This window comes from Canis lupus, unplaced genomic scaffold (genome assembly GCF_011100685.1).
Source record: "Canis lupus familiaris isolate Mischka breed German Shepherd unplaced genomic scaffold, alternate assembly UU_Cfam_GSD_1.0 chrUn_S1700H1894, whole genome shotgun sequence".
Classification (NCBI taxonomy): domain Eukaryota; kingdom Metazoa; phylum Chordata; class Mammalia; order Carnivora; family Canidae; genus Canis; species Canis lupus.
The window spans coordinates 26,718-40,896 of NW_023330549.1; the positions used below are offsets into that span (position 1 = coordinate 26,718).

The window sequence follows — 14,179 nt, forward strand, 5'->3', positions numbered from 1 at the left end:
GCCATTACCCTACTCTGCTGCTTTGCAGAGAGTAATCTTTCAGGTATCAGCCTTCCTATTCCCTCCACAGAAAAGCAGACAATATTGATAGAAAACCAGGATGTCCCTTCTGTGTGTTCTTATAATGTCTTGTTTTAAACCTGCCATGATATATTTGACTCTAGATATTGCCTGTTAGATTTTTCAGTTGATAGTATATGATTGTTCAGGGGTGGACTGTGCCATCAGCTTGCAATCTCATCTTGTAATGAGAAAACCAGAAGCGCTAGTGTTTATCCACAGTAGTAATTAATTCAATGGGCAATCGTGAGCAAACTTGATTTAATAGTAATCTTGTATTTTATATTGTAGTTATATGTAGATATTTTTCATCCTTTTAACACTCAGAAGATTCCAACTTTTTTTTTACTAACTTCTAGTTAACTACAAAGTATTTCAGATAAAGAATATTATTCTTTCTCTTTTTCAGTTGCTCATGATTGAGAATCAGGATTCTGTAGATCTTCTCCTTTAGGACCTACTGATGAATCAAATGTAAATCAAGATCTAGTACTGCAAGCATCACGAGAATATGTAGAGATTTTGAATAGAAAGTATATGATCTGAAAGCTATATAGTAAAAGTTTATTACCTAGATGTTTAATATAACATTTTAATTGTTTCCCAGTAAATATCTGATGTACAAAAAATCTTTATTAAAGGAAATGTTGTTATATCGTGTGTAATGAAAGTTTATATATTATTTTAAGCTATGTTTCTTGGCATCTGATTAAATTTAAGCATATTTTCTACATGGAAACCAGCATTATTGAGTTTTACAGGCTCCAATCTGCCCAAGTAGATCGGACCAAGTTGTTGATAATGTTTTGGGGCTGGTAATTGGTAGTTGTTTTTTTTTTTTTTTTGTATTTTCTATGTTTTATTACTAGACATATGGATTTAGACACACATCATTTTGATATACTGCTGCTAAAGCTATCACCAATGTTTGTATGTATTTCAATTTTTATAGTGCCATAAACCCTGTGTATAATTTCAATTTTAAATACTTATTATTCATAGTTCTTTCCTCATGGTGAAAAAGATTTGCCTAAGGCTTTTTATCTTTTCTTTTTTTTTTTAATTTACTTTTTGAGAAGAGTCTTAAAATTAGAGAAAAGAAAAAATAGAGAAAACGACCTTTTCCCTCCAGAATGGTTTGAAAGTAAATTGTTAATTTATGCCCAATTCCTGTGGCCCCTATATCCTGCAAGTCAGTACATTCCACATAGCTACCGTACAACCCTGCCAATCAGAAAATCAACACTAATACAATTGTCCCTTGAATAATGTGGAGCTTAGGGGGGCACTGATCCTCTGTGTAAAAATCTGTGAACTTTTGACTCCCCAGGCACTTAACTACTACTAATCTACTGTTGACCAGAATATTGTACCAAAACAGTCAATTAACCTATTTTTTGTGTGTTATATGTATTCCATTCTATATTCTCCTTATAAAGTAAGCTAGAGAAAAATGTTATTAAGAAAAATCAGAAGAGGGTAGCCCGGGTGGCTCAGCGGTTTAGTGCCGCCTTCAGCCCGGGTGTGATGCTGGAGACCCGGGATCAAGTCCCACATCAGGCTCCCTGCATGGAGCCTGCTTCTCCCTCTGCCTGTGTCTCTGCCTCTCTCTCTCTCTCTCTCTCTCTCTGCCTCTTATGAATAAATAAAATCTTTTAAAAAAAGATAAGAAGGAAGAGAAAATACATTTACAGTACTGTGTTTTTTAAAAATTGGCATATAAGTACACCCATTCAAACTATGTTAGGTATACATTATGTTTTTAAATTTAAATTCAATTTCCCAACATTTAGAAGGGTCATCGTTTTCAGATAAAGTTTTCGATAATTCATCAGTTGCATGTAACACCAAGTGCTCGTCACGTCACATGCCCTCCTTCATGACCATCACTGATTTACCCCATCCCCCCATTCACTTCCCTTTCAGCAACCTTCAGTATGTTTTCTGGAGTTGAGTCTCTCATGGTTTGTCTTCCTCTCTGATTTTTCCCCATTCAGTTTCCCCTCCTTGCACTATTTCTTATATTCCACCTATGAGGGAGACTATATGATCATTGTCTTTCTCCAGTTGACTTGTTTCACTCAGCCTGATACCCTCTAGTTCCATGCCCATTGATGTAAGTGGTAGGTTTTCATCCTTTCTGACGTCTGAGTAATATTCCATTTTGTATGTATATCACATCTTTTTTTTAAAAGAATTCATCTATTTACTCATGAGAGAGAGAGAGAGGCAGAGACACAGGCAGGGGGAGAAGCAAACTCCATGCAGGGAGCCGGACATGGGACTCTTCCCGGATCCCAGGATCATGCCCTGAGCCAAAGGCAGACACTCAACCGCTGAGCCACCCAGGGGTCCCATACCACATCTTCTTTATCCATTCCTCTGTTGAAGGACATCTTGGCTCCTTCCACAGTTTGGGTATTGTGGATATTGCTACCATAAACATTGAGGTGCAGGTGCCCCTTCATTTCACTACATTTGTATCTATGGGGTAAATACCCAGTTGTGCAATTGCTACGTCAACTATCCCCTCTATCATCTAAACCTCATATTCTGGGCAGCCCCGGTGGCGCAGTGGTTTAGCACCGCCTGCAGCTCAAGGTGTGATCCTGGAGACCGGGGATCGAGTCCCACATCAGGCTCCTTTCATAGCATGGAGCCTGCTTCTCCCTCTGTCTGTGTCTCTGCATCTCTCTCTCTCTCTCTCTGTGTGTGTGTGTGTCTCATGAATAAATAAAATCTTCTAAAAAAATAAAATAAACCTCATATTCTTTTAAAGCTCTGACATTTGTCTGTAGTATCCTTTATAGCAAGGAAGGTCCTATTCAAAACCATGTACTGAACTAAGATGTTGTGTTTCTTAGTCTCTTTCAGTTTAGAACAGTTCCTTAGTCTTTCCATTGATTTTTGTGACTTTTAATCCTTTGAAGAGTTCATTCCAGTAACGTAGAATGTCTTTTCAGTGTGGGTTTTTCTTACGTATCTTATGTTTCCTTATGATAAAATTAAGATTATATTTATATACATATACATATATGTATTTTAGCAAGAGCACAACTGAACTGGTCCTCTACTCTTCTCATTGCATCATATCACGTGACCTACAGTTTTGATTTGTCCCATGGTTGGTGACGTTGATCGCTGGAGTAGTATCTTCAGTTTTCTTCCCCAGAATGTTAACTTTGCACTTTACAATTAGTATTTTATGGAGAAGTACTTTGAGATATATAAAAACCTCCTTTCTGAGATACCCTGTACCAGGCCACTTCTGCAGATGATGTGCCTCACTTACAGGCTCTGAAAACCCATGCTGGGCTGTTCTTTCCCTGTGTGGATGCCTCCTGAACCTTTGAAGTCTGTGATACCTCATCCTAAGTTACTCACCTTTCAGAGATGCTATGTCTTGAACTCTAAGACTGTTCAGGTGGCACTCCTACATTTATGCCTTCCCAATTCTGTGCCAGGCTCCAATACCTCCCTCTGGGACACCACCGCTCCTTGTTTCTGTTCCTGTGCTTTTGGACTGAAATCTTTGGGAACGGAAAGGATAAAGGGGGAAAGGGCTCCATAGGTCTTTTATAATCAACTTATGAAGCTTTACAATGCAAAGATTTGGATTGGGATTGCATTGAATCTATAAATATTTTGAAGGGAAGAGACATTTATAATACTGAGTTTTCCAAACAATATTTTAATTGCTCTACTCTCAGTGTTTAAAAAAATTTCTTATAAAGATCCTGCAAGATATATTTTAGATTTATTTTCAGTTATTTGATACTTTTGATCCTATTTTAAATTATTTTTAAAAATCAACTTCATTTCCTGTTTATAGCTTATAGAAATAAAAATACTTTGCATATTGAGCTTCTATCAGCTCAGCTATCTTTTTTTAAGATTTATTTATTTATGATAGATGGAGAGAGAGAGAGAAAGAGAGAGGCAGAGACACAAGAGGAGGGAGAAGCAGGCTCCATGCCGGGAGCCCAATGCAAGACTTGGGCTTGCAAGATGCTGGGACTCCAGGATCATGCCCTGGGACAAAGGCTGGTGCCAAACCGCTGAGCCACCCAGGGATCCCCAGGATCAGCTATCTTGATAAACTATCTTACTATTTCTCATAGTTCTGGAGTCTAGGAAGTCCAAAATCAAGGCACTGACAGATTAGTGTCCAGTGAGGGTCTGCTTCCTGGTTCATGAGTGCCTGTCTTCCTCCTATGTCTTCATAAGGGACAGGGTCAAGGGAGCTCACTCCAGCCTCCTTTAGAAGGGCACTAATCTCAAATCAGGAGGACTACACCTTCATGACTTAATCACTTACCAAAGGCATCACCTCCAAATATCATCACATTGAACACTAAGACTTAAAACCTGAGTTTGGAGGAGTGGGTATAGAAATATTCAGTGTAGAGCAAGGCTGTTCCTTGTTCTTGGCCATATAGACTTCACAATATGGGTGCTTGCAATATGGTTCACAATAATCTCTTGTGATACTTGTATATCTGTGGCATCAGTTCTTTTATCTCCTATTTTATTTTATTTTATTTTATTTTATTTTATGGAGTTAAAAGTTTTTTCTACTTGAGTATAGTTAACCCGTTACAGTAGTTTCAGGTGTACAGCATAGGCATTCGGTTTCTGTATGCATTATACTATGCTCACCACAAATGTAGCATCCATGGATTTTTTTAAGCCACTTTTAAAATAAAAAGGATTTTACTTACTTAAGAGAGCACAAGGAATTCGGCCTGAGATTTAAAGAGAAAACAGCTGGAATGCTACAGTGAAAAGAGTTTTCACTTCTATCAAAGTAGGAAGACGGAAAAAATAAAAAGCATCCAAGGGGGAGGAGGCCCCGCAAAGAGCCTGGCTCAGACCTGGCGGCAAGTGACCCCAGTACAGGAAAGGCCAGTCCCAGAGATGCAGGTTTACCAATCTTCCCGGAAGGAAAGGCACTTGCAGGGAGTTCGGGCAGGATCCCAGGATGGGCAGGGATGCCCTCAGGCTCCCAGGGGCACTAACAGAGGAACTGCGCCCCAAGGGAGAGGGCGCCACATACTATGGGCCGAGCTCCCTAAAGGGCTGCAGCATGCGCCCGGAGGGGCCAGGAGCGGCTCAGGCGGCGGCTCCGCTTCGAGGGGGCTGCATGGCCCAGGAGCGTGATTCCAGCGGCACAGGCCCCAGATCCCAGGGCACCAGGGGAAGCAGCCCAGGATCTGGCACTCCCCCCAGGACAGGCGGAAGCCGAGAGAACACAGGGCAGTAAGGAGGCTCCTGCTCTGGGTGCAGCCCGCCTGTGGAGCACCCAGGCCCCTTCGGACTGGGAGCTGTGGTAATTACTGCGGGAGCTGACTCCAGGGCTGGAGACCTGGCCGCCGCCACTGTTGTTCCTCCTACTGTCACTTTTTACCAGGGACTCAGCAGGGGCCTCATAGGATAAACAGCTCCCACTGAGCCCTGCACCTGGCAGGGGGCTGGGCAGCTCCCCCAGGTGCACACACCTCTGAGAATCAGCATTGCTTGTAGAAGCAGGCCCATGCCCCAGAAGACCAGCTGGAAGGACAGGGAAAGCAAGTTCTTGACCAAAGCAGTGCTGGAAACTAACAGGGGAAGTCGAGGGATTTACAATATATAGAATCAGAGGATACTCCCTCTTGTTTTTTGTTTTCTGTTTCCGCCTCCCCCCCCCCTTTTTTTTCTCTCTCTTTCTCCTTTTTCCAGTACAACTTGTTTCTGGCCACTCTGCACTGAGAAAAATGACTAGAAGGAAAAATTCACCACAAAGGAAAGAATCAGAAACATCCTCTCTCCCATAGAGTTACAAAGTTTGGAATACAATTCAAATTCAGAAAGCCAATTCAGAAACACAATTCTAAACCTACTGGTGGCTCTAGAAATAAGGATAAGGGATTTAAGATACTTCATGACTGCAGAATTGAGATCTCATCAGCCTGAAATTAAAAATCAATTAAATGAGATGCAATCCAAACTGGAGGTCCTAACAATGAGGGTTAACGAGGTAGAAGAACCAGTGAGTGACATACAAGACAAGTTGATGGCAAGGAAGGAAGCTGAGGAAAAAAGAAAAAAAAAAAAGATCACGAGGAAAGGTTAAGGGAAATAAATGACAGCCTCAGCAGGAAAAAATCTACGTTTAATTGGGGTTCCAGAGGGCACCGACAGAGACAGAGGACCAGAAGGTGTATTTGGACAAATCATAGCTGAGAACTTCCCTTACTTGGGAAGGGAAACAGGCATTCAGATACAGGAGATAGATTCCCCCCCACCCCTGCCCTGGGGAAATGAATAAAAACCACTCAACACCTCGACCTTTAATAGTAAAACTTACAAATTCCAAAGATAAAGAGAAGATCCTTAAAGCAGCAAGAGACAAGAAATCCCTAACGCTTATGAGCAGAAGTATTAGAATAACAGCAGAGCTCGCCACAGAGGCCTGGCAGGCCAGAAAGTGCTGGCAGGATATAGTCAGGGTCCTAAATGAGAAGAACCTGCAGCCAAGAATACTCTATCGAGCAGGAGCTCATTCAGAATAGGAGAGATAAAGAGCTTCCAAGATAGGCAGAAACTGAAAGAATATGATGAGCACCAAACCAGCTCTGCAAGAAATATTAAGGGGGACTCAGTAAAAGAAAGAGGTAGTCCAAGGAAACAATCCACAAAAACAGGAACTGAATAGGTATCATGATGACACTAAATTCATATCTTTCAATAGTAATTCTGAACGTGAATGGGCTTAATGACCCCATCAAAAGGTGCAGGGTTTCTGACTGGATAAAAAAGCAGGCCCCATCTACTTGCTGTCTACAAGAGACTCATTTTAGACGTAAGGTCACCTACAACCTGAAAATAAAAGGTTGTGGAACAATTTGCCATTCAAATGGTCCTCAAACGACAGCAGGGGTAGCCATCCTTATATGAGATGAATTAGTTTATCCCAAAGACTGTAGTAAGAGATGAACAGTGACACTATATCATACTTAAAGGATCTATACTAGAAAGGACCTAACAATCATAAATATATATGCACCTAATGTGGGTGCTGCCAAGTATATCAATCAGGTAGTAACCAATGTTAAGACATACTTAGATAATAATACACTTATACTTGGTGAGTTGAACACAGCGCTTTCTATAATCAACAGATCTTCGAAGCACAACATCTCCAAAGAAACGAGTGTTAAATGATACACTGGACCAGATGGATTTCACAGATATTTATAGAATCCTACATCCAAACACAACTGAATACACATTCTTCCCAAATGCACATGGAACTTTCTCCAGAATAGGCCACATACTGGGTCACCAATCAAGTCTTAACCGATACCAAAACATTGGGATTGTCCCCTGCATATTTTCAGACCATAATACTTTGAAATTAGAACGAAATCACAAGAAGTAGTTTGGATGGATTTCAAACAGGTGGAGGTTAAGGACCATCTACTAAAATATGAAAGGGTCAATTACCAGGAAATTAGAGAAGAATTAAAAAGATTTGTGGAAACTAGTGAGAATGAAGATACAACCATTCAAAATCTTTGGGATAGAGCAAAAGGAGTCATGAGGGGGAAATACATCACAATACAAGCATCCGTCTCAAAACTGGAAAAAACTCAAATACAAAAGCTAACCTTACACCTAAAGGAGCTGGAGAGAAACAGCAAATGAAACCTTCACCCAGCAGAAGATGACAACAAAGATTCGAGCAGAACTCAATGAAATAGAGACCAGAAGAACTGTGGAGCAGATCAACAAAACCAGGAGTTGGTTCTTTGAAAGAATTAATAAGATAGATAAACCATTAGCCAGCCTTATTAAAAAGAAGAGAGAGAAGACTCAAATTAATAAAATAATGAACGAGAAAGGAGAGATCACCATCAATACCAAGGAAATACAAACGATGTTAAAAACTTACGCCAATGAATTAGGCAATCTAGAAGAAATGGACGCATTTCTGGAAAACCACAAACTACCAAAACTAGAACTGGAAGAAATAGACAACCTGAACAGGCCAATAACCAGGGAGGAAACTGAAGCAGTCATCAAAACCCTCCCAAGACACAAAAGTCCAGGGCCAGATGGCCTCCCAGGGGAATTCTATCAATACTTTAAGAAGAAACCATACCTATCCTACCAAAGCTGTTCGGAAAGATAGAAAGAGATGGAGTACTTCCAAACTCATTTTATGAGGCCTGCATCACCTTAATTCCAAAACCAGACAAAGACCCCACAAAAAGGAGAATTATAGATCAATATCCCTGATGAACACAGATGCAAAAATTCTCAACAAGACAGTAACCAATAGGCTCCAACAATACATTAAAAAGATTATTCACCATGACCCAGTGGGATTTATCCCCGGGATACAAGAATAATGTCATGAAAATACTTTGTATGATACTATATTGACAAATAGATTTTACCACACATTCTTCCAAACCCACAGAATGTATAACACCAAGAGTGGATCATAATATAAACTATGGACCTTGAGTAATAATGATGTATCAGTGTCGATTCATCAGTTGTGACAAGTGCCCCCCTCCCCTGCCCGCTGGAAAATCTTGACGTAAGAGAGGCTCTCTCTCTGTCTCTCTGTCTCTCTCTCTGTGTGTGTGTGTGTGTGTGTGTGTGTGTGTGTGTGTGTGTGTTTTGGGTGAGACAGGTATGTGGGAAATCTCTACTTTTTCCTCAACTTTTCTGTGACTCAAAAACTGCTCTGGAAAAAAAAAAGCCCTAATAATTAATTAGTTGAGCTGCAGAAGAAAAGTCTGAGCTAGCAGAGGTTAGTTCATGAGGTTTAAGGAAAGAAACTATCTCTATGACATAAAAGTGCAAGGTGAAGCAGCAAGTGCTGATGCAGAAGCTGCAGCAAGGTATCCAGAAGTTGTAGCAAAGAGAATTAATGAAGGCAGCCACACTGAACCTGCAGATTTTCAATGTAGATTAAACAGCCTCATAGTGGACTGTTAGGACTTTCATAGCTAGAGAGAAGTCAATGTCTGGCTTTAAAGCATCAAAGGACAGGCTGACTCTCTAAGTTAGGGGCTAATGCAGCTGGTGACTTTAAGCCAAAGCCAATGCTCATTTACTATTATGAAATTCCTAGGGCCCTTTAGAATTATGCTAAATCCCTTCTATCTGTGCTCTATAAATGGAACTGCAAAGCCTAGATGACCGTACATATATTTATGACATGGTTTCTTGAATGTTTTAAGTCCACTGTTGAACTGACTGCTCAGAAAAAAAAAAGATTCGTTTCAAAATATGACTGCTCACTAACAACGCACCTGGGCACCCAAGGGCTTTGACAGAGAGGTACAGTGAGATTAATGCTGTTTTTCTACCTCTAATACAACATCCATTCTGCAGCCCATGGATCAAGTGGTCATTTTCAACTTTCAAGGCTTAATATTTAAGAAACACATTTCATACAGCTATAGATGCCATAGATACTGATTTCTCTGATGGATGTGGGAAAAGTCCATTGAAAGCCTTCTGGAAAGGACTGACCACGCTAAATGCTATTAAGAACATTTGTGATTCGTGAGAAGCATTCAAAATATCAACAGAAATAGGAATTTGGAAGAAGTTGACTCTAAACCCCAGGGATGACTTTGAGGGGCTCAAGACTTCAGTGGAGGAAATAACTGCAAATGGGGTGGAAACAGCAGGAGAACTAGAATTAGAGGTAGAACCTGAAGATGTGACTGAACTGCTGCAATCTCATAATAGAACTTGGATGAAATAAGTCAGTTAGATAAAGATCAATACCATATCATTTCACTTATATGTGGAATTTAAGAAATAAGACAGATGAACATAGGGGAAGGGAAGACAAAAAAGAGAAGCAAACCACAGGAGACTCTTATCTACAGAGAACAAACTAATGGTTTCTGGAGGGGAGATGGGCGAACAGGGTGATGAGCATTAAGGGGTGCATTTGTGATGAGCACATGATGTTATACATTAGTAAGGAATCACTGTACTCTACTCCTGAAACCAATATTGCACCACATACTAACCAACTAGAATTTAAGCAAAAACTTAAAAATTTTTAAAAGTACTAATGCCAAAAATGATGGCTTTAAAAGTGGGGGGAAAAAAACCTCAACCGATAGTGAGTTGCTTCTTATGGATGAAAAAAGAATATGATTTCTTGAGACGCAACCTATTCCTACTCCTGGGAAAGAATCTGTAAAGACTGTTGAAATGGCAATAAGGGATTCAGAATATTACATAAACTTAGTTGATAAAGCAGCAGCAAGGTTTGAGAAGACTGACTCCAATTTTGAAAGAGGTTGTACTGCGGGTAAGATGCTATCAAATAGCACCATATCCTACAGAGAACTGTTCATGAAAGGAAGAGCCAATTGATGTAGCAAATTTCATTGCTGTCTGATTTTAGCAAATTGGCACAGCTACTCCAACCTTCAGTGACTACCAGATGCGGACTTTAAAATAACTGTGATTGGGCAGCCCCGGTGATGCAGCGGTTTGGTGCCGCCTGCAGCCTGGGGTGTGATCCTGGAGACCTGGGATCAAGTCCCACATCGGGCTCCCTGCGGGGAGCCTGCTTCTACCTCTGCCTGTGTCTCTGCCTCTCTCTCCCTCTGTGTTTCTCATGAATAAATAAATGAATTCTATTAAAAAAAGTCTCTTTTCTTACTTCTCTCTTTTTATTTTCTCTTCAAATATATTCATCTCTTTTGTTTCTTAAATTCCACATAAGTGAGATCATACAGTATTTGTCTTTCTCAGACTGACTTATTTCCCTTAGCATTATATTCTCCAACTCTGTCCATAGCATGACAGATGGCAACATTTCATTCTTTTTCATGGCTGAGTAATATTTCTCGCTCTGTGTGTGTGTGTGTGTGTGTGCACGCGCACGCACACATACACACACACACACACCCCCAACACCTTCTTTATCCATTAATCCGTTGATGGACGTTCGGGCTTTGTCCATAGTTTGGCTTTTGTTGATAATACTGCAACAAACATTGGGGAGCATGTGCCCTTTGTGATCACTGCATCTGTATCTTTGGGGCAAAAACTCAGTAGTGCAGTTTCTGGGTCATAGGGTAGCTCTATTTTTAACTTCTTGAGGACCCTCTGCATTGTTTTCCACAGTGGCTGCACAAGCCTGCGTTACCACCTACAGTGGAAAAAGACTCCCCTTTCTCCACATCCTCACCAACATCTGCCATTTCCTGATTTGTTCATTTTAGCCATTTTGACAGGTATGAGGTAAGTAGCTCATTGTGGTTTTGATTTGCGTTTCCTTGATGCTGGGTGATGTTGAGTGTCTTAACATGGCTGTTAATTAGCATATTTACACCACTGATATTTAACATGATCCTGAGTATAGTTAGATCAATATCTACCATATTGGTTACTGTTGTCTGTTATTGCCCTTGTTCTTTGTTTATTTTTATGTCTTCCAGTGTTTTCCTGCTTCCTTTGGTTTTAATTCAACATTTTGTGATTGCATTTTCTCTCCCTCCTTAGTATCTAGATTATGCTTCTTTTCTTATTTTTTAAAGAGTTTGCAGGATGCATTTATAAAGAATCCGAGTGCCCTCACAGGCTTCACACACAATACACATTCCTCAGAACAGAGTATTCTCAATTCCTCCTTCTCATGCCGTAGGGCCCTCATCTCACTTACTCATAAGCTGTGATCGCTGAGTACTTGGTTGCTGGTTTTTGAGCAAACCATTGTCTGTTGGGTCAATTAGGAATTCAAAAATTGTTTTATTTCACTTTTCTTTACTCATTTTCTTTTTTTAATAATAAATTTATTTTTTATTGGTGTTCAATTTGCCAACATACAGAATAACACCCAATGCTCATCCCATCGAGTGCCCCCCTCAGTGCCCATCACCCATTCACCCCCACTCTGGATAGTACATGTATTTTAGAGTAACTTTATTATAGATTCCAATGGTAAATTGGAACATATTAACGTTGAGAATTGAGAATTAATTTTGAGACTTGAATTTGAGAATTTGAACTATTGAAATTTAGGGAGCCTTTCTGAATCTTAATTACATGTATGAAGAAACAACCTGAGGATTAATTGTGAGAACAGGTGCGAGAATATCCAGTGTACCGTTTTGTGTAAATATTTGCATATGACTTTTCTTTTATGGAATTAGCCCGTGGCACTTATTTCAAGCAAAGGATTGGCATTATGCATGGAGGAACCCACTTTCTGTGATCATTTATTATTTATTTATTTTTAAAGATTTTATTCATTTATTCATGAGAGACACACAGAGAGGCAGAGACACAGGCAGAGAGAGAGAGAAGCGGGCTCCCCACGGATGTGGGACTTGATCCCAAAATTCCGGGATCATGCTCTGAGCCAAAGGCAGAAGCTCAACTACTGAGCTGCCAAGGTGTCCCTCTGTGATCATTTAAATTTAGATCTGCACATCACTTTCCATTCATGTCATGCTATGTTCTAACTCTTCTCCAAAGAGTTATTTATAATAGAAACTACCTATGGCTGCTTGTTTAAGACAGGTGACACACATACAGTCTTCTTTCACTATTGTTGTTACCGGTTTCCCTATATTTCCAGAGAGAGCTATCCACCTTCAAGGGAGTGGACATTTTTATGAACATTCTGTGCAGTGACTGTTGTTATGTTTTGAAATAGCAAAGAGATATTTCTCTAATTTCATGAGTTGGTTGAAGGCTATTAAGATTCTATTGATTAAAACTAAAAAGCCACCATCTTAACCAAGTGATCAAACTTATCTGACCCATAATTGGATCCAAGTAATAGCATGCACCTCCTGGCTGATCACTAAGAAGGGCACAATATCATCTCTGTAGTAATCCACCAAATAAAGTTTGTCTTTAATTCAATCTTGAAGAAACAAGCAGAAAAATTTCCATTGAGGAACATCGTAGCTGGCTTAGACTCTTCAAAAAAAGTCAAGATCATGAAATGACCAAAAAAAAAAAAAAGACTGGTCTATTTTAGATTAAGGAGACAACAGTGATATGAAAAATGAATGATTCTTTATTGGATAGCAGATTTTGAGGGGAAAGGAGGTTCTATAAGGGCTGTAAGAAACAATTTTGTGGGAAACAGAAATATGAAGAGGGCTTATATGATAGATAATAATTTCACATTAAGGTAAAAATTCTTGGGAGTGAAAATAGAACAGCTTTATGGGAGAATGTCCTGTTCTTTGAAGATATGTGCTGAATAATCAAGAGGGGAAGTGTCATGTCTGCCACTTCCTTTTAAGTGTTTTAGTGAAACTGTGTGTGTGTGTGTGTGGGTGATATATAGAGGGAAAATGATATAAGCAGATGTAGCAAAATATTGACACTGGTGAATATAGGAAAAGGAACCTGTGGGTGTTTACAGTAATGTCCTTGTAATATTTTCAAAGACTTGAAAGTTTTCAAAATAAAATGCTGGGTAATGAAACAAATACCAGGTTTACATTTATGTATGAATACTTCTCAAGAGAAGAATGTTAACTCTAGTAAGATGACAGAAATATGATCGAAAATGATTTTTGGTTTACGTATCCATCTAGTTGGTCAACCAAAAAAATCTCAATTATCCTTCATTATTCTTTCCTGATCTTACTCTGACATTCTATTTATCAGCAATCCCATCCACTCTCCCTTGACAGCAGTTACATCGCCTCCCTCTCTACTGCTACCACCTTAGCCCAACCTCCACCATCATAGGTACCCTGGTAATAGAGGTGACTCACCTGGAAGCTTCCCCTCCTGCCCTCCCTCGATCCACTCTCCCAAAAGCAGTTAGAGTAAATTTTTAAAATTATAAATTAAATCATGCTCCCTACCTCTGCTTATAACTCTCTGATGGCTTCTAATCCCACTTAGAAAAATAAAGTTCAAATTCCTATCTCCATGACCAGTCTTCTACCTCCATCCCTGACCTCTGCTCAGGAGGAGCTTTTCCTTTCTGGCCTCGCTGTCCCTCCACTATTCTAAACTTCTTCCTGCGCAAGTTTCCCTGTCTCTACCTGGAGTGCTCCATCTCTTCTTTGTGACATAGCTGGTCCTTTCTTGTCCTTCATAGCTCAGTTCAAATGGCACC

The 14,179-nt window shown here is 39.9% G+C and overlaps 1 protein-coding gene across 4 annotated transcripts in view; it reads left to right on the forward strand.

The window, feature by feature from the left end:
• LOC119878535 (ankyrin repeat domain-containing protein 26-like) overlaps window positions 1-14,179 on the forward strand; it is a 44,155-nt gene that overhangs the window by 18,789 nt on the left and 11,187 nt on the right. For 2 of the 4 annotated variants that reach the window (XM_038589155.1, XM_038589157.1), the window contains one exon: window positions 11,215-11,331. In XM_038589155.1, coding sequence (XP_038445083.1) covers window positions 11,215-11,312 — 98 coding nt within the window. In that variant the 3' untranslated portion in view covers window positions 11,313-11,331. Of the gene's footprint in view, window positions 1-469; window positions 721-11,214; window positions 11,332-14,179 lie in introns of those variants that run through there. The other 2 variants (XM_038589159.1, XM_038589160.1) reach the window with 1 other exon arrangement.